This window comes from Mchenga conophoros, linkage group LG20, assembly GCF_057382185.1.
Source record: "Mchenga conophoros isolate Kocher_MC1m ecotype Shallow Benthic linkage group LG20, M_conophoros_male_GT1.1, whole genome shotgun sequence".
Classification (NCBI taxonomy): Eukaryota; Metazoa; Chordata; class Actinopteri; order Cichliformes; family Cichlidae; genus Mchenga; species Mchenga conophoros.
In genome coordinates, this window is record NC_140545.1 from 12,059,138 (window position 1) to 12,080,653 (window position 21,516).

Below are 21,516 nucleotides of genomic sequence, written 5' to 3' on the forward strand. Positions count from 1 at the left end.
GGGAGGAAGCATGAGTGCGCAGAGGAAACCCAAATTGACACAAGGAGAACATGAAAACTCAAAGTGCTAACCACAATGCTACACTAGTAGCATCTCTTAAAGCCAAAGTCAAAGAAGAGACTCAATAATTGCCTTACTTATTCATGGTCTTAACATCGACCACAATAACCACGATTTTGGTCACAATCCAGCAGCTCTACTCACAACTAAATAAGTATTTATGTAGGGCTTTATATCCAACATCATCCAACAGCAGATTTCTTATTTTTAGGAGACAATAATCTTTTAATTAACGAAAATTGACGAAAATAAATGTCAATTTTCTCCTGAAGGTGAATTCCTTGTGCTTCTATAAAATACGTTATGCATTTTAGCAAAAAAAGAAAATAAATATTACATTTAATAGTGCACACATATATACACAACACTTGCTTTTGAATTTTGCTAAAACCTTAACATTTACAGAGTTTACATTTCTTAAATTAACGCCACTATTCACCCAGATAAGCTTTAGTGATTCTGTTACAGTCATACATGAAAGCAGATGGCAGAAAATACACATCTAACAGCCCGTTTCCCTCACAGGAACCTTTGTTGAGACTTCAATCTTGTTTCCAGTGTTAACTGCATGACTAAAAGGTGTCATCACATCACAAATCGGCCAAGTACACAATATATCAAGTCTGGTGTCTGAAACCATTGAAGTAAGAATGCAAGAAAGGGATGAAGTGAATTTGGATTCAAAAAGAGAAAAGGAAAAAGTGGTCCGCTCTCTTTGGGCTCATCTGGTTAAATGATGATTATACAAAAAATAAAAATAAAAATCTGACATTCACAGATATTATCCTTATTTTCTATATGGCTTGCATATAATTTGATAGATTACAGAAACTTTTGTTTGCCCCACAATAAAAAAAAAGAAGTAGCATCTGTGAAATTATGTCCATTTTTATATTAGTGGGTGACATAAAAATGAAGAGATTTCTATGTAATGTGATCAGTGGATATTGCAGTGTAATTAGATTATTAATATTTTATATTCTTACATGAAAATGGTAGTTACATTTTTCTAATTCAGTTTCTTCTTGCACATACTGCAAATTGAACTTCAGCTTTGATTAAATGATGTAATTTAACCATGCTACTATTAGAAGAGTGAAGATAGACGGCTGCACCATCGGCTGTTAATTTAAAATGAATATCCATCTATGAATCAATGACTTTTACAAAAATACTGGCGGTTGCCAGTGGTACCCCTCAGACTTCTATGAACTTCAAAATCTTACGTCAGCTTGTTCTCAAGTTATTGCATTCATGAGATTTGGTGACTCGCTGATCTAGAGGCCCAGGTCAATGATATTCAAACTAGTCAGAGATTTTTAGTAGATACACCTTTGGCATCAATTTGAAACTCATATGTCATTTCGTTCTGGAGTTATCACATTAACTAACTTGGGAGTTCATGAGGCAGACCCGCCAGGGTGACAACAATAACCCATTAGCTTAACGAATCAGAGGTACAAAGACACCCATCAAGATCAGTCTAAACTCAGACTGATAAAGGTGGGGCTGATGTTTTCTTTGGTAAAGGTTGAATCTGGACAAACACCCATAATTGTATTGTTTAGGAAGTCCTGATAGTGTCTTATAGAAAAAACGGTGAGGTTAATAATGTTTGAGAATATTAAAAATTATTAACCTCAAAAATGCCTTTATTTCTTTAATACTAGACTTTCTTACTTACACTCCTACACTACATACACACACTCCCAATTTATTAGATGCTCAGGCAAGCAGACCTGACCACCTGGTAGATAGGTTGCAACAGCAGAGCACACTGGATGCCACTCCTGTCATGTCCTTGCAGGGGCTCCCCCCCCAAATAATATACTGGATATTGTTCAAACTACTTTCTTAAGTCAGCTATCAGGCTGCTTAATATAGAATGGCATTTTTGGTCAAACAGCTGTTTACCAGTCACATTTAATAAATTAATCTAAATGTGCCTTACATAATAAAATTACACCTGTTCAGCTATTTCCATGTAGTGAAACTAGAGTGTGTTTTGTACTGACCTGTCTCTGTAGCTGCGGCTGCATCATCGTAGGATACTGCTGTCCATTATGTCTCGGCTGACTGGTGGGCATTCGACCCGGCGATGGGCCAGGTAGACGCATATGGTGTGAGGAAGGGTACAATGGGGGGCCCGGCCCCCCATTCATACCCCCAGGCCCTCGTGGTATCTGCTGCATACTGATGAGTCTTGGGGGCTGGTGGAAAACAAAAACAGAAACCATACAGACATATTCGACTCCTGTTCTAGCAAACATGGTCGCCAGAGACATGTCAATGATGATGATTAATGCTCATATGGCAATCACTTCAATCATTTATTCTACGGAGACACTTCAACTACTACAGCTTCTCAAACTTCTAGAATTCTACTTATTCCCAACAGGAAACATGTTTTTAAATTAAGTCTCACTGAACTTTTTTGTCTAAGTAAATGTTTTTTGCCAGATTTGAAGCCAATAAAAGTATTTAAGAGGTATTGCAGCATCCATCCACAATGCTGACACAGAGGTTTAGTAACACATTATTTTTTGCTACACTAGATTTACAGTTTATTCCAAAATGGCCCCTTAGCTGGGAATGATTTCATACCTGCTGCTGAACCATGGATGGGCCAGCCTGCCTGGATGCAATGCGCATCTGTTGCTGTATTTGCTGCTGGTGTTGCTGCTGTTGTTGTTGGTGCTGCTGCTTCTGGTGTGCATAAGCTGCCTGCTGCATGTGTTGCAGTCTGAGTTGTGCCAGGTTGATCTGTCCTGGGTGTTTGCTGGGGAGACCTTGAACTGGGGATATAGGTGGTCCGCTTACCATCACGGCGCCGGGCGGCTGTGCAGGTGGAGGTGGTTTCTCAATAACCAAATTACCTAAAACAAGAGGATGGAGGCCAGTGAGCTGAATTTAAAGAAGCACACGGAATAAACGATCCCTTTATTTACTTAGAGCAGTGTCTGTCACGTAGAAATAAACAGCTTGTAAGAACATTAGACGAAATATTCACTAGAACAAATCAATACTTAATGCACTGACATGGTAGTTGATGAGGTATAATTTGGGTATACATTTCTCTCACCTAGATTAACCACATTTTTGGCCCAGAAGGTGGGGTCACAGAAGAAGCGCACAACTCCGTTGGCCTGGGGTGCTGGCTCCAGTCTAACTTTGAAGAGCTGGCGTAGCTGATACAGGATCTGCATGCATTCATGCACACACAGAGAATAATGTTCTTCAGTTACAGAGCCTGGCTAAGCAAGCAACAAATATTATGTTTATCAGCAGGCCCTTTGGGAGCATTACTCAACAATCCCACAACAAATTTATCTCAATTATCACATTTGCTGGCTATTTTGTGGTAGGCGGTTAAATTCACATGGCAGAGCCATCCATCCACATACAAGGGGATTAATTTTGCAACTATATCAATACAGCTTGGCCAGCAGGGTACAACAGGGACAAAAATACTCTTCTTAAATTGCTCCATTACATAGAACCACAGGCAATAAAAACACTAACATACAAGCTACCCTACCTCCTTATATTAATTGCAATTCACACGTGATCACGATCAGTAGGTCATGTGACTAAAATATTCATTAAAAGAAGATCAAACACTTTATATAGTATGATTCTTTGGATGTACGGGGCTTTGGCATCCGCTTAAAGCCAAATCCAATGCTTTTTCAAGTCTGCTTTGTTCAGGCCATACAGTTAGCTCCACCATCTCCACTGCTGATCATCTGGAGCTCTTGAGAAACATACCAGCCTCTTGCTGTAGAGCAGTGCTGTGCTGCTGCCAGTAGTGATGGCCCAGTGGCAGAAGTTGAGCACATGATGAATCTGTTGTGCCAGTTGGGTAGTGTCTTTATGCTGAGCCACAAGCCTCATACTGCGTTCTTTGGTCACACTCTAAGACAAAAAGAGAGATTATATTGGTTAAGAAATTGCTACTCAAAGAGTCTAAACACTCCAGCTGAATGAATAAGTCATGATCAAGCCAAATCTCCCTCAAGGCAAAAATAAAGCACATGCATGGAAAAGGATTAGATCCTTAGATTTGATTAGATTAAAATCTAACAATCCCTGCAGGTTGCCTGGGTTACTGCGGTAGAGTTTAACAGAAAATAGCAAAGAAAAAAAATAAGAAAATAGGCACAATACATGAAGTGTAGAAACACAATGTGAAAAAGGTTCCGCTAACAAAATGCTTGCATCTATGAGCCGGGCTCCAGACATAAAAACTCTCGAAAAGCCTTTTGCCAACCACACGTCTTTAACTGTGCAATTTCAGTGAAATTACTATGTTTCAACGCTGTTACAGTGAGTCGCCTGGCACAGCCTGAGCTCTCATAAATTCGTTCAAGTACTGCTGCTGTAATTTCAATCCATTCCACCAAACCAATTATGAATTTGCAGCAAATTATTAAGTTCTGATCCAGACTAGCTTCCACTAATATTCTCTTACCTCCAACTGCTGCAGCAGAGACTTGCCCTTTTTGTTGATTTCATTTATAAGAGTAAAAACTGCAATTTTGATCTCATGCTCCACCTTCCTGTGTGTCTCATTAAGTTCTTTTAACCTGGGTTAAGGTAAGCAAAAAGAGGACACAAATGATTTACATAGAAATACCAGCCAGAAGTATATACATCCCCCAACTGTGTCAACAGGTAGCACTGGTTATGAAAAAGTCGCACCTGCTTTGCACCTGAGAGACAGAATAATGGACAAAGTTCTTCTTTTCCTGTAATTTGGCCATAGTGGTCTCAATGATGCTTTTATGGTTCTGGAAAGCCTCTTCCAGAAACTGGTACCTGGGAGTTGAAAGATAACATCAGGAAAAAAAATATAAGAACAAATGACACAGTACTCAAAGAACACCAAATCATACACGCACAAAATAAGGGTTCATGGCAGGTTGAATCACCATGAACCATGTTTACTTGTCGTTCTTCTTGGCTTATTGCACCCTTAAAGTGAATTAGCAAGACATGTGCTCAGAGCTCATCAGAAGAAGCCAGAGACGCTGACTGTTTTATATTGTGGATTGTCATTTATGCTTAGAAATATATACTCATACATGCTTAGAGTTATATAATCAATCGCATATTGATAGGATGTCTGATCCTTAGTAGTCTGCAAAGACTGTGTGTGCCTTCCACAGGGTTCTGGCATGCACACACATCCTAAGGTCATGAGAGAGGTCGTACCTTCTCTTACTGATTTATGGTATAGGAGGGACACCTACTCTGTATATGTTTAAGTATAAGAGCCCTTTGTTTAGGTGGACCGCTGGACTCCTGGCACCAGCTTTGGGGAGCATGCTACACATGCTTGGATTTCCCCTTGTGGGGAAAATTAATTTATTAATTAAGTTATTCTATTCCTGTTTTCATGTCCTGTTTTATGACCACTGACATTAAAAGTATCACTCCTCATTCATTTTCACAGTTGCTTCAAAATAAGTGTGTAGATAAATACCTGGGGGGTTGCTAAGATAGCTGCTGAGTGGGAACGGTTGTTCTAGATAGACTTTGATACCATCAAGTTGCAAACAACTTTCAATTAGAGGGCAGACGATTTATTCGTTTTGTGCAGATAATGGAAAAAAGGGTTGATGTTCCTAAAGGTGAGTCTCTCTTTGGAATAATTGAAACTGATAAGCATAATTTGATACAAAAACAATATTCTCATTATATTACTACTGAATCCTAACCTGCTAACCTGTAAACAAAACATTTTAAAGCCTCATGGCAGTATGTACATTAAATTTGGTGTGTCAATATGAAAGAGGTGCAAAATGCCCAGACACCAGTGGCTGCCAGCAAAGTAGGCAATCATTCTTAAACCTTAGTGTGCTGGGTTACTGCAGTAGCCCAATGTTAGGATTATTGGGGTAAAAACAAAAACACACTGTGCAATTAGTCACACAAGATAGAGACACTTTACCACATAAGAAAGCTGAAAGACAAGCAGCTGACAGATGAAAAAGGCATGTGCATGCTGAGCTACCTGTGCTCCTTGTGCTCCAGCAGCTGGCAGTCCCTACAGGTTAAAGTGTCACATGTCTCACAGAAAAGCTTCAGTGGCTCCTGCTTGTGGATGGGGCAAAAAACGGGCCTCTGTTCTGAGGTGCTGACAGACTCTGTAAATACACACCAGAAGAAGACATCATGAACACTCAGGAAAATAGTGATACTGGCAAGGAGTGAAAATGACCACAAGGAAAAAAAACAAACAAAACAACACAAGTCAATGGAAGATCAAACAAGACTGCAAAGAAAGAAAATAAGAGAGAAGCTATAAGAAAACTAGAGATTGGATCCTCTCTCCAGCCTGAGGGGTTCCATCGAATCCATGAGATCTGCAGCACTATTACCATGGCAACAACCAATCAGCTTTACCACAGACACTGCATGTCAACTACTGTTTGCCTCATTCAGTCTTTTGTAATGTTAGCCTCACTAAGTAGCAGCCAAAACTTCACTGTAAGAGTCGGAGTCTTACCAGACGCAGCATCAGCATCCTCCTTTGTACGAATTTTGTGGTCCTTTGTGATTTTCACCCTCTGGTGGGCCTCCACACAGGTTTTACACAGCCACTCTCCACACTCCACACAAAACCCTATAGTTCCTGCATTGTCCTCACAACTTGTGCACACCTTGGAAAGACAACACCAATTAGCACCTAAAACAAAGTATCAAAATGTGGTGATATCATACCAACATCATAATCTAGTCTTCTTTTTTTTTTTTTAAACACCATTTTTGGGACAATGTAACATTTTGTGCTACCAAAAAAAAAAAGAAAAAAAAAGTAATAATCCACCATTATAAAACATATTTTGACAAAGCATGAACTATCAAATTCTCGCTCTATGGCGCAAATACACCAAAGATATATTAATACAGAATTATTCTCACAGTAACTCTGTTTTGTAGGTAACTTGTTAAAACTGACAATAGTTTACAATTTATTTTTCTAACACTAACATTAAAAATAAGTGAAGGTTTAATCTTGGAAAAGTGTGAACTATACACAACTCTAAAAGGTGTTGGGGTATTTAATTCTGAAATGTTGTGGGTCATTTTAGTGGGTCACGAGGTGCAGGAGTGTGGTTTTACTTGCAGCAGTAAAAGAAAACCAATGAATTCAAACAATATTCAGCTTCTTCACTGCAACATAAATCTGCATTTTTAAGTTTTAAGGATGATCTGGTAGTCAATTTTGTGTCATCACTGAAAGATACTCATTTGTTTTGACAAATAACTGAAAATTAAAATAATATGATTACAACTAACTAAGTCTTCCACATTAAGATACTGGCAAAATTCCTGTTTGAAGAATCTAAATGACTCTTCAAGACTTGTTTTGGGAGACTGAACTAATGCCATTTTCATATGTTTTTAACGGCACGAGGATGGAAAGCCGGAGTGAAATTAGAACCTGAAAAGGTATAATCCAGATAAAAATTACCTCGTTTTGGTAAGCTGTTTGCACTTCCACAGATCATGTAATGCACCTCAGTTTTGTCACTTGCCAGTTTTAAACAAGAACTAAATAGGATCATTCTGATTCATGTACGGACTTTTAAATATTACCAAACCCAGATTACAAGTACTTTAACTTGAACGCATCTACTTTGAATTATTGTATTTATATCATGACAAGTTGAAAATATTGAGGAGAACAACATGTAGCATGGTGTAATATTGCTAAAAGAAATTTTATGTAAAAAAAAAAATTTTTTTTTTTGGGGGGGGGGGGGGGGCTGTGTAGGTGTCCTTTAAATTTTGCATTTAAAGGACATGTATCAGTTTGACAGTCTTGTAACACTGTTTAAGAGTTCTAGTTTTCTTTCTTGACAACCTTTTGATTTTGACTTTGGTTTATTTTTTCCATTGTAATCCAGTCTGAATCAGGGATTATGGTAATCCTTGATATTCTGGATCACAATAATCATTATCCTGTTCAAACTAGAGATTTGATATGGATTTTAAAAAATTAGCTGGGTCACCTGATCCTATCTGATTACATGATCCTGTTGTTCCTTTGAACTAGATTTCAGGATTTGATCCTGTCTGATTGGATTAATACTACCAGATTACTTTTGAAAAACTGGACCCTGGTAGGTGAAATTTAAAATCCAGCTGATATTTACAACTTCCCTAACATCTAAAGATAAAGCTTCTGAAAGGAGCCTTGGTGTTTTTACTTGGCTTTTATCATGTCACAGGTCACAGTGTGGAGTTTGCATGTTCTCCCTGTGCCTGCTTGGCTTTCCTCGAATTTCTTGCCACCGTCCAAAAACGTGTGTGTTAAGTTAACTGGAGATTCTGAAATGGTTGCAAGTGTGAATGTGAGCATGGATGATTGAATGATCTCTCTCTATTAGTGATGTGATAGACTGATAACCTCTCTAGGGTAAATCCCGCCTCACACCCAGTGCCAGCTGGGACAAGTTCAAGCTCCCCCACTTACAACCCCAAATTGGATAAGTGCTAAAGCAGATGAACATTCACAAAGGATTTAAAATAAAAGCATACTAGAAGGTACCATCGCAGCCCACAGTTCTTCAGGAACAGGTTTACTGTCTCACAAAAACTGGTTTGAAAAACAAAAACAAAAAAGAAAAGAAAAAAAAAAAATCACCAAAGTGGGTAACAGACGGTTGAACATTAACTAGAACCAGAAGAACAGGTGTCAATTAGGGCTGTGCAATATGACCAAAATCTCATATCCCCATATAAACATTTCTTATCCCGATAATGATATATATATCATAAAGATTTCACATTTTCTGTAAATTCAGTGAATCTTCGGCATCTTGACTTGTGTTTTCAGCTGGGTGTCATGTTCCTGGAGTTGAGTGTTTTGACCGATGCATGAAACTATATATTTTTAGACGTAAGTTCTAACGGCCGCCATTTTCTTTGTGAGAATTTATTACACGGCGTGTTGCGGGGAAAAGCTTGTTCTAACATTTGAGTCTAAGGTTTATTTTTTTACCACCTGATAGCTTTTTTTTGCTTCTCATTCGTAAACTCTCTCCATGCTCTTTCAACTGATACTTTCGTAGGTGGTTGAAGAAGTTTGCCGTGTTTGAGTCTGTGGTGGGGACCGGTTTGTGGCATCATTTGCATAGTACAGTTTTCTGGTCCGTGTCAGACTTTTCATTACCAAACCATGTCCATGCTACAGAGGTAGCCCCTCATTTGGAAATAAGGTTCTCGATTTGTTTTGACTGGTCCTTCTGTTTGGAGCTACCCGGTTCTTCCTCATCATTACTGGCCATGCTGGTATTCTCATGGTGACTATAAGTGCCATTTATAGTTACTTCATGTTTTTATTTGAGGTAATTTGTCCTGAAATTTGATGTTTGAGAATATTGTATTTTGTCATCATTTCAGTTTATTTGGAAAAATCTCAACAGGATCATGAGCTTTATTGTGAAAACAGACGCATAAAACAGTCACGTATCTGTCCATAGTGTGGTTATTTTAAATATAAGAGAAAGAGAGAACTTTGATAAATTAATATAGCCACTACAGTGACCATCAAAATGATGAAAAAAATATTGCTGTAAACAGTGAATTTTGCGACACCACAAAATAAACAATAGCGTATAATATGAAACAATAGATGTTTAATATTGTCATATCGAACAGCCCTAGTGTCAATGTATACAACTTGAATGAACCTTAACTATCCTTCTAGTCACAAGAATTTTTTAAAGCCATGCCATTTACTGCACAACAGCAATCAGATGAACTCATCTGATTTTGGTAAATGACAGCAACCTGAAGTGGATATGCTAGCCTGGAGATTTAAAGTTGCAACTCTTAAACAGTGCACGTCTTGATCTGTGTGACTGTTGCTTGGCAGCCACCTCAGGACTGTTTACAGCTACTTATGTGACATTTCCAACTATTTATTGATAAACATCAATGAGCAACTGTGTTTAGAAACTGCAGCTTAGAAAAAGATCGAACATTTTCATACACGAAAAACTGAATATGTGCATCCAGTATAGTGCGTGAAGGAGGACTGTACTTGGGACAGTGAGGGGCATGACGTGCGACTGTGACAACATGGGTAATAGGTCGGATAGGAGGGACCTGCGAAAGGAAGAAATCTGTAACTAGTTGGCCCAAATTATTGCTGCAGTGGCAAATGGCTGCCTATGGATAACTTTTGAATCACGATTCATAGGCAATGGGACAGTGGAACCTGTGGTGGATGTGAAAATGGTTGAACGATACTGAGTTATTTCTGTTATTTTGTTTATCCAAATGCAGACAACAGGAATGAGTTGGTGTAACAAAGGCAACTCTGCATAATCAGATGAAAGTTTTTAACTAGTTGTTGAATATGTATTCTTACTCAGACGAACTTGTGGCACAGAATGAGCAAAATATAACATGTTGAATATGGGTCTGAGATACAACCCATTAATGAGTAATGTGTAATGAGTCTATATTATCCATGTTTACCAACTCACTTGAGTTAGTGTTACTGTATGTGCGTGATGTAATTTTCAGTTTTTATATGTTCACAACAAAAAGGACTGGATCCTTTTTGAGATTATTTTAAAGAAATTAAAAATTTCAACCTCAGTTGAGATCTTGCCAAACAGCAGACAAAAGTCTTCAAGCACTGGTCCAAATACAAACAAACCAACCATGTCTACATACCTGTGCAGCTTTTTCATCTGATGTGCTGGTGGCCTCTGTAGTATCTTTGACAAAGTAGTTGTCAATAATATCACTTTGCTTGTAGTCCTGGTGGCAAACCGAACACCGCATGACATTAACTAAAGACAGAAGAGAGAAAACAAGGAGAGACTGGGGTCAAAGAAAGTCACACGTTCAAACACTGGACTGCAGATCAGGTCTTAAGCAAAACAAGTGATACTGGCTGATATTTAGGAAAAAAAAATGGAAACAAGCCAAAGCAGCAGTCACCATCAAGGACAGGCCCATATCCAATTTATGACCTGGCTTATTAAGCTAAGAAAAGTCCTGTTTCAAATAAAAGGGAATAATAACCGTCCTTCAGCAGACTGTCTTATAATTTCTTTTAGGTGAATTCCTGTTGTTATTATGAATTCTTGGCACACTGGAACATCCATGCCTATTCATGGAAGCTAATTGATTTAGTGCTTGTCTGCAGAAGATTCAATCTCATCATTCTTGGCATTTTATTAGCATATTAAATCACATGGCCAGAAAACAACGACTGTTCCACTTAATCATTTTATCTGGTTTTGTTAATGGAATTACTGCTATAATCAGATGCCAACAAATAATTAGTTCAGCACTTTCCCACACAATTTCTAAATCTAATATTAGTCACAAAATGAAACTTAAAATTAATTTGTGTAACAGAATACCCCTCCTCTACCTCATAAACCTATAAATCCCCCCACCCTCCCTCAAGCCAGCTGAGGTATAACCAGTGTAAACCGGTTTGAGCTGGTCTACACTGACTTGAACAGCATATGGCCGGTTTGTGTGAGCTCCAGCTGCATGAGTTGTTGTGTGATTGGTTGTGAGAACAGATGGACTAGAACTGTGTTGAGAAACCCACACAACCATACACAAAAGTACACACACAAAAACAAATGCACCACACTGATGTCACTTTGAACTGGACCTCAGCTCCACAACTCTATATATGCATAAACAAGTAGAAGCTTATTTTAAACTGGACAGGGCTCTCTGTCAAAAAAAAAAAAAAGAAAAGAAAAAGAAAATGCGAGGGGAAAATAAAGCTACAGCATGCTAAAACACACACAGGTTGATTCAACTAATTAAATTAATTATCCAAATCCAAAATTATCCTGCAGAAGTAACTTGCATTAGTAGACAACAACAGGTTAACCACAATTGATCCAGGCAAAACAGATCCATACCAAGAAGATTAAGTCTGGGTATGAAGCAAAGCTGAGCTTAAAAGTCCACATCTAACTTTGTACATCAGATAAAACATTACTCAGTAACACCGTCAGCTACTTTTGGATATTTCAGTAATTACATCTGCAAGAACCACTACAGCACAGTTCACAACTGTACTGCAGCCCTGACCCTCTGTCAGACTGCAGGTGCTAGCATGTTTTGGCAATGGTGCCATGCAGAGAGCATCGTCTACATGTGCACTGTCAGCAGGGGGCAGTGTTAAAAAAATATTTTGGAACAACTTTTAATGTTGGCTCGTCTTGTGGTTTTGCTCAGAAGAGCAACAGAGAAGTCATAATGCACCAAGAACTTCTTTGCAGTGAAATGAAACCGAGCAAGAAAAAACACAGTCCACTGTAACCACTTTCTGATATGTGACTTTTGGCATTTTGGACCTCTTTAATATGAACTTTGCCATCATCGTTTTTTCTGGTTGTTTATTTTGTGTTATTTATTTTGAAGACTGCACTCAAGCACATTTGCATTGGCTGCATCCATCACTCTGGAGAGCCAAACACCTACAGACACAAATATAGTTCAGGTCAATTTACCCAACAAGGGTCTGAAATGCAAATGTCTGAAATTATTGGGTCTCATTACTGGGTTTGCCAGCTAACTAGTACATAGTCTGTATTGATATGAGACAACACTCCAGCACAGCCACCATCCTGTGTCCTGCCTCTTTAAAGCTGTATCCAGGCAGCTCACTCACCTAAACCGAGTATTTCCAGTAATGTGTGACCACATTTGAAACAGACCAGACTTTCTTGCTTTGTGCTGGATATGAGAGAGGAAAACTGTGGATACTATCCCAATCTGATTCTCCCAAACTTGTCTTATGTTCATGTGTGAAAAAAATTCATAATAAATTACAACAGCTATTACAGCCAACATTATAAATAAGAAGTATAAAGGTTCAGACACAAGAATGAATGAATGAATTCATCAGCATACTTATCTATTAACTTTCCCCACATTAGTGAATGTGACTTCGGAAATAAAATAAGAAGAAGACATGCCAAACCAATTACTCTTTTCTTTTACCCATTGCTTTGAATGAAACCAACCTCACCATTAAGCAAACTGGTGTTGACACTTATTACTATTGTTATTATAATAACAAATTCATAATAGATTTTGAAACTTTATGTTTAGGTTAACTGTATCAGACTGGAAGCATCTGTTTTCTTCCTGTATGCGTAATTTACTACAGCTACAGTTAAACTTGTAAAAACAAGGTGATCTGTTTTAAGCAAGTTTTGTCATTTAACAATATCTTGTACCACCGATTCTGAACTTTTAAAATCTCTACCCCTGCATATACTGTAACCTCTACATACAAGAGTGTTTGGACAGCATAACTACCCCTAAAAAGCAATGCCTAAATTAAAACTTTGATGTTTTATGACGTTTTTATAACAACACGCTTTTATTACAATACACTGATGTCAGCCTGCTAAATGTAAAAATAGTCATATTCATGAATCAGGCCCTATGGGTAACCCTGCGCACAAAAAGAGCAGATCTTAACAAATCACTGTGATAACAATAGACAACTGATTCATACAGATTCTGCATGACCTTTCATATGAGATAGTTTACTGATTACTTAATATGGTTTCTTGAAATTTTCTTTCAAGTTCAACTTTGACCTTCTGCGCAGACAATTAAGGTCAAATCCTTAGCTAACCTAGATACTCATGTCCCCCAAGGCTTAGTATATTCTTGTGAAGTTTGAAGGCGATCCATCAAGAACACTGGGTAAGAAATTTAACCAATTTTCACATTTGGTGTGATCTTGACCCAATTTAAATTAGCTCACGCTCTTATTGGCATCTACCATCAGACAAAATTTGAAAGTGAGTGGAAAAAAGAGGAAAACTGTATTCTTGACGGACTCACAGATGAACACTAAAAAAATAAAACTAAAACTAAAAATCAATAAAAATCAATAAATAAAAAAAAACCACTACAACAACAAAAAACCCTCTTCAGCTTTGATCTCTTTAAAAAACTGAGATTATTACATTGCATCAAAACAAAGTTTATAAAATATTTGGTTGTAGTAGTAAGAATTTTCCCTGTAACCACTGAGAGCAGAGAGTTTATTATCCATCACTGAACCTGGCTCAGTGCTGTAACTGGGGCTGAGGGGACATTTGTCAAATCAAACCAAATCAAATCACTTTTTATTGTCACATCACATGTGCAGGCACACTGGCACAGCACATGCGAGTGAAATTCTTGTGTGCGAGCCCCACAAGCAACAGAGATGTGCAAACACAACACAAACGAGCAAAATACAAGAATGGCCAACCTGAAACTACTAAATATATGTACAATATATAATAGTGTATGCATTTCTGGATGTGTATACTAAATATTTTCCTACGTGTGTGTGTGTGTGTGTGTGTGTGTGTGTGTGTGTGTGTGTGTGTGTGTGTGTATACACATTTTTACAAATTAAATAGTAAAAAAATAAAATAAAATAACAATAATAATAATAATAATAAAATATATAAAATATACAGAGATGAATATGTGCAAAACAAGTGGCATTTATATACAGTATGGAGTGCATAATGTTAAAGTTCCAGTAGTGAAGCTGAGGCGTCTATGTTTTGTAATGTTTTATATATTAATATCACATGAATCAATGATTAAAATCTGGTTACTAAGAAACTTTTTACAGGATGCACCTCTTAAAGTGACAGTCGTCACTCTGAGACGTGCCTATACTGCACCACTGAACATGCACTTAAATCTCTCAATAGTACCTCCAGCAGAAAGACAGCAGAAGGAGCTAAAATAGGACCTCCCCCTAACAAAAAGGGTTCTAAGAACTGTAACCATTCCTAGTTCCTCCAATGCACAGACACAGAAATTTATGTGTGTGTGTGTGTGTGTGTGTGTGTGTGTGTGTGTGTGTGTGTGTGTGGGGGGGGGGGGGGGGCACTTCCTCCACATGCTATAAAACCTTTTCTTAACACAAGGTCTAAAAGGCACCATATGTTAACAAGGGGAAGCAACCCTGCTTTGTTTTCCTAAACACCAGCCCAGGTATGACTGAGTGTGGCAGCTAGAGTCACAAAAGGAACATTCAAGACTGAAAATATAGAAGTCCCACTGAACAACAGTATATTCCCTGATGAGTGAGAGGCCATGTGATACAGAAGGCAATATTAGGGTCACTCCTAAAAACAGAACTTAGACAATGTGATATTAAAAATGACTCAAGAAAAAAAAAAAAAAAAAAAAAAAAGAGCTTGGTGACAGGTATTGTAAGAGATAAAACTGTGCTCACATAGCTAAAGATAAATTAAGAATTATATGAGTATAACTTGTAAGGTCTTTTGGATGAAGCAAGAAATACAACACTTGTCTAGCGTAGACTGACAGGAAAGTGATTGGTTTAGTTATACACTCTATGGACAAAGGTATTGGACAACACTGTCGCCATAGGTTTGAATTTAGGTGTTTCAATCCCATTACCATGTATGTGTAAACTCATGGACCTAGCCAAGCAGTCTGGCTTTACAAGCATTTGTAAAAGAATGGGTCATTAAAAACATCACAGTGAGTTAAAGTGTGGTACTGTGTAGGGCTGCCACGATTAGTCGACTAGTCACGATTACGTCGACTATCAAAATCGTGACGACTGATTTAATAGTCGACGCGTCGTTTGAAGCTTTGTAAGATCACAAAAGACGCAGGAATGAGTAGTAGGATTTAAGAGTGTAATAACGGACTGAAACAGAAGAGGGCAGCACTGCATGTACAAGGATGCCAGCTGCCGTTAAACCCTGAAGAAGAAGAAGAAGAAGAAGAAGAAGCAGCTGTGTCCAAGAATTCATAGCGCAGCCCAGCTCAGTTTCAAACGACGGCGGCAGCTAGTTAGTTTTAAAATTACTCTTATTATTCTTTCTGGGTCACAAAATAAACGTTGAACATATTTCCAGGCGAGAATGTAACTGTATAAACCTCAAATATCTGCTCAGTTTATCAAGACACCACATATTTTCAAAAACGCGCCGACGTTTTCGGAGACGTCAGTTACCCACTAGCTCGATAGCGAGCCGGGGGCTAGGCTCACTAGAGCCCGTGAGAACACCGGACTCCCGGCAAATCGTTTTCAAACCCACCGCCTCTTTCGCTACTGAGGTTAAACATACATAAGTCACTTAGATAACTTAAACATGTTATTGTTTGGCTTTTTTTTGTATTTTATTTGTTCCTGAGTAAATCGGTTTGGCTGAGATTAAAGTTATAGTTTTTACACAGCTGAATAAACGTCAAGCAGACAACTGATTATCAGAAGTGTGAGATGTTCGAGAATATACTCCAGTGTCCTGTTATATTTTAGATAACAAGGAGTTTATTAAACTTCATCGAAACAATCTGTAAATTTCATTAAAATTTAATAAACTATCATCTTGTCTTTATTTTTAGTTAAGACATACCTTAAACACATAAAGCTGTAAGCTAATGATAGTTATATAAGAGCAGATGCATGCTGGTGCAATATGCTGTACGTTTTACGTCCAATGGATGCATGATCTGATTAGTCGACTAATCGCAAAAATAATCGGTGACTAGTAGACTATCAAAATAATCGTTTGTGGCAGCCCTAGTACTGTGTGTTGATACTACCACTGCAACAGGTCAGTTTGTGACATTTCTTCCCTCCTAGACATTCCACAATCAGCTGTAAATGATATTATTGCAGAGTGGCAGGTTTTAGGAACCATGTTAACTTAACCAAAAAGAGAAAGGGGAAGACTGTAAAGTTACAGAGCAGGGTCATACAGTGCTGTGGTGCAAAGAAATCGCTACTCCTAAAGATTTGAACTGGCAGACTTTTAAACCTTGTCAGGCATTAACATCAGTACAAAAACTCTGCACTGGAGCTTCACAGCAAGGGCTTCCATGGCTGAGCAGCACTGGAGCTTCACAGCAAGGGCTTCCATGGCTGAGCAGCACTGGAGCTTCACAGCAAGGGATTCCATGGCTGAGCAGCACTGTGGGTGGCTCAATATTTTTTTTCCACACAGTGTATTTTGTTGCACAGTAAACTTCGGTAATTAGAGTAACTCATGGATGACCTTCAAATTCATATAAAAATCAGTCCAATCCAATAGGGTACCAGATAATCCATCCAACAAAATGTCATACAATGACAGAAAAGTCACACAGTTGTTAAATTCTTGACAGCCTGTGTATAGTTTGCTGTAGTAGCATGTTTACAGCTGTATACCAGCATATGGTGAGTTGTTAAAGTGTTAGTCTGGGAAGACCAGCCAACCCAGAGCCCTTGACAAGCTATAACATTTTTGCACCAAGGAAACTGTGTCTGAAGATTATTTCACTGCCATCCTCACATGCTGATTCGTGATTTTGGATAAAACCCAGCAGATGAAAAGCGAGTCTTGTCCATCAAGGTATCATTAGCCAGAGTCTACCAACACAAAGCCTGGTCTGCTTTCCTGTTTTCACTAAGCAGACATGGCACAGCTGCAGTTTTGATCAAAAGTCTAACTCTGCTCTCAGGATAAAGCTTTTGGTACACCAGCTGAAACGATCAGCCCAGGGGTGCTCTTGCTAAGCATCTGACAATCAGGCTTACCAAAAATCTATCAGAACCCAGGAGCCTACATTAGTCAGACTTTAGGATGTGTCCACTCTTACAGCTACAAAGGTAGCAAATATGGTGACAAGAAACACCTTCACTGCATCATTATGTTGCACCGCATTTACAGGACCTTATCTTGGAATTATGATTTTTACATCACATACTAAGTGAGCTAATCAGGGAAGATAAGGGAAAATAGCATTATCAAGAGAGCTAAATACATGAAAAGATAAATTCCACTTTGTAGCAGTCCCTGCAGTTGCATTTCAATGACAACTTAGCACTCACATGTCTATTAAGTGCTGTACACACGACAAACATTTGGGTTTCTAGAAATCAGAATACACGCGTATAAACATTTTCAACTCAATCTCTCTGCAGATGAATGCTTCTTTGTTACAAGTTGTAACCGAAGCCTCGATTATACTCGGATGCGGACACAGACACGGACATATGAAGACACCACGGTAGAGTAGTCATTCCTGTTATGCTTCTTATGCACAGAGTATGCAGTGGTGCATGAGAAGCAGCAGCCCACAGTATTGTGATCAGCATCCATCCTATGTTTTAGCTGCTGTCTACTGATAAGTATAGAAAGGAGCCTGCTGAAAGGAAGCGAGACCCCTGCATAGCCGCCGCCTTCTTGTAATTCAAGCGGTTTTAATTCGTGTTGCTTACTGCTGTTTCCCATGTTTGTTACGGTGGACATTATTAATTCGTGGCACTTAGGATTCTCACCACGGACAGACTGACTACCTACCCAACAACAAGCTCGTCGTTTTGAAAGGTCAAGAGTCAAAATAAGCAAACAGGTGCCACATGGTCCACTTCAATCGCGATCGTTTACCCTTCCAGGTGCTGAATCCCAAACTTCCGATGAACAGCGTTAACTGAGAACAGATGAGCGACCCAAAAAGCGGCGAGGCCTGCTTACTTGGGGATAAACTCACCTATGTGCGTGTCCGTTTGTCCGTGTGGTCCAGGAACCTGTACGCTTATCTGTCTGTCTGGTTGCGGGATACATTTCAGGCAAAAGGAATGCAGACAAGGAAGAAGTTTTGGTTCACAGTCTCGGCTCTGAAGACTTTGTTTACACACTGCGCACGTATCCAGTAAATTAATAGGAGTGGATACCGGCGTGGCCGCAGAAGCCGCGGGAGGGGGGGACATTTTAGCGGCGAGTCCACCGACAGGAGCATCCCCGACAGCTTCAGCCGCAGTCGGCTCTGCATTAGTGCTACTGGTCCCAGCCGGGCTAGCGCTACCGTTGGTTTCTCCTCCCGCACCAGCAGCCCCGCTGCTGCCGCTGCTACTGCTGCTGCTGCTAACGTCTCCACCTTCACTGCTGGGTGTAGGAGCCTCGTTTGCGTTCTCACGGGGCTCGCCTTCTTCGTCCCCCTTTGTACTTGTTTCTATGACTATTACTGCATTATCGGTTTTCGTCTCTGGCGGCTCAGTATCTTGAAGTGAAGGCACGGAGTCCGACTTAGCAGACGTTTCCATATCCTCTTCGCCTTTGTTATCCGCCATCTTCCTTCCTCTTAGAACCGCTGCACATCCTGCGTAACTTCTCGAATCAGGAGTACGTGTGGACGTCATGACGTCGACGCCCCTTTGATTTTCTGCACACGTGATGCAATCTGGGATCTGTGCATGGGCTCAAACACTTTCCGAAAGAACTAAAAAGGCGTTAGTAGAGAAATACTATAAAGTAAATTAACAAACAAATGTAACAAATGTAAGTTTGTTGACAGCCGATTTATATATATATATATATATATATATATATATATATATATATATATATATATATATATATATATATATGTATTCAATTCAATCTTTATTGGCAGACTACATGTCCATAAAAACTAGACAAGAAACACACACACACAACTCCCCCCACACACACACACAACACAAGGTATACCATTAAATATATGTATATAAATAAGTATATAAAGCATTTGTAAAAATATAAAACCATAATATACATAAAACACAATTACTTAAAATAAATCAATAAATACACAAACACTTTAACCAGTGCTTTCTGAGACTGGATGAGTAACGGGAACCACTCACTGTCGGATCTGTAAGTGCTAAAATTATACTGTTACTCGAACCATCCAGTCGTTCTCTAAAACTGAACATTAACTTTCTTAAAAGTGCTTTAAAAGTCCAGACACCCACAGCTACAAACATCTGACTGGCACTACAGGGCTCTAGACTAACTTTTTGACATGGGCGCACCGGTACGCCTAACTTTAAAAATTTAGGCGTACCGGCACAAAAGTTAGGCGCACTCAAATTTTTCAACCGCATCGCTTAACACCGCAGTTTTACATGTGCACTTTCTTTGGGGGGGGGAAGTCCATACAGACAATATTAATTTCTAAATTATTAACTAACAAACTTGTGCTTAAAGTGCTTTGTCAATATTGTAGAAAATGTTAAAAACTTAATCATCATCTTGGCCTCCTCTGACGACCTGTTTGCTGCTGTCTGCTGCTGAAAGGCCGTGGGGAGAGGGGACACTTGGGCAGTGCATCTACTGCAGCATATAATGTGTTTTCTGGATACACTGTGCTTTTTCAGCATTCAAATATTGATGGCACCGTGTCAGAGCACTGGCTATGAATTTCAGACAGATCAGGCCTTAACTTAACAAAAAAGTTATCAATAGTTCTTTTCATCTTTTCTTATTACCCACAGCTACAGTACATCCACTTCTCTCAGGCCTAGGCTGCTCACTAGGGCTGAGTATCATCACTGATTTCTATAATCCATTCAATTCCGGTTCTCAAAGTCCTGATTTGATTCAATTTAGCCTCAGACAGTCAGAAATATTATAATTCTGATCATTTATCAGTACTGATACACATGAGACTTCATCAGAATTGTGAAAATCACAGCAGATGCCTTTGTGTGAAAGTAACTGAGAATAAAACACAGGAAAACATGAAGGAGATTTTCCTGGTCTGGCTTTTTAATAGCAGATAACCTTAAAAATATTCTGCAATTTTGCATAATTTTAAGAAATTAAAATTTCTTCAGTATTGAACAGCAGAAATTAGGCTTTCTTGTCCGAGGTCATTTAAGTGAAAAAAGAAAAAGCGCTGTAAACAACGCTAGACTGGTGGGTAATAAGCGAATGAATAATGCAGAAAACAGATTTGAGACGGAAACTGTTCCTGAAGTACAGAGAGAGAGAGAGCTGTGCAGGAAGTGTGATTTTTATCGTGGTGGAAGCAAAACAGCAAAAGTCAGAGGGAATTCATGACGACATTTATCAAATGTGAAGCGCAGTTTGCTGCTTCTTTTGCTGCAGGCTCGGTGAATTTTGGTTGGAGAGAGGCAAAACCTGCAGCTCAGAATCAGCGCAAAAAGACGTAAACACAGCGCGGACCCGAAGAATCGCTAAGCTCCGACAGCTTGTCCGTGTTCAGGCCGTCGGGTGAGAAAGCCGAGAAAGACGAAGCTGATTCTGATGTGTTGGGTCCGCTCCGTGTTTGGGTCTTTGTGTGGAATCCGTTAATGAATTGATATCGCTTTATTCAAGCTACTCACCTCTCTCTTCCACCTGCACTTTCAACTGGACCACGGCCAATCAGAGAGGTCCCGCCCCTGACTATCTCTGATTGGTTTAGTCCACGATAGGGGCATAATGTGTGTCTGTTGTTGACCACACGGAGAGTTACAGAGATTTTTTTTTTGTTACCGGAACAGTTGGTCGCACCTGTGCGACCAAATATTTATTTTTAGTCGCACCACTGAAAAATTTGGTCGCATTTGCGACCAAATTGGTCGCACTCTAGAGCCCTGCACTACCACTTCTAGGTATCCTGCAAAGGATTCTCATCGCA

The 21,516-nt window shown here is 39.1% G+C and overlaps 1 protein-coding gene across 3 annotated transcripts in view; it reads right to left on the bottom strand.

Moving 5' to 3' along the window:
* Positions 1–19,264, bottom strand: part of trim33 (tripartite motif containing 33) — a 32,280-nt gene extending 13,016 nt beyond the window's left edge. For all 3 annotated transcript variants that reach the window (XM_085258976.1, XM_085258975.1, XM_085258974.1), the window contains exons 1-10: positions 18,601–19,264; positions 10,759–10,877; positions 6,572–6,725; positions 6,077–6,209; positions 4,762–4,878; positions 4,532–4,646; positions 3,829–3,975; positions 3,143–3,260; positions 2,665–2,936; positions 2,076–2,270 (exon numbers count right to left, since the gene is read on the bottom strand). In XM_085258976.1, the coding sequence (XP_085115102.1) occupies positions 2,076–2,270; positions 2,665–2,936; positions 3,143–3,260; positions 3,829–3,975; positions 4,532–4,646; positions 4,762–4,878; positions 6,077–6,209; positions 6,572–6,725; positions 10,759–10,877; positions 18,601–19,249 (2,019 nt within the window). In that variant the 5' untranslated portion in view covers positions 19,250–19,264. The remainder of the gene's footprint in view (positions 1–2,075; positions 2,271–2,664; positions 2,937–3,142; positions 3,261–3,828; positions 3,976–4,531; positions 4,647–4,761; positions 4,879–6,076; positions 6,210–6,571; positions 6,726–10,758; positions 10,878–18,600) is intronic.
* Between the last annotated feature and the right edge of the window lie 2,252 nt (positions 19,265–21,516).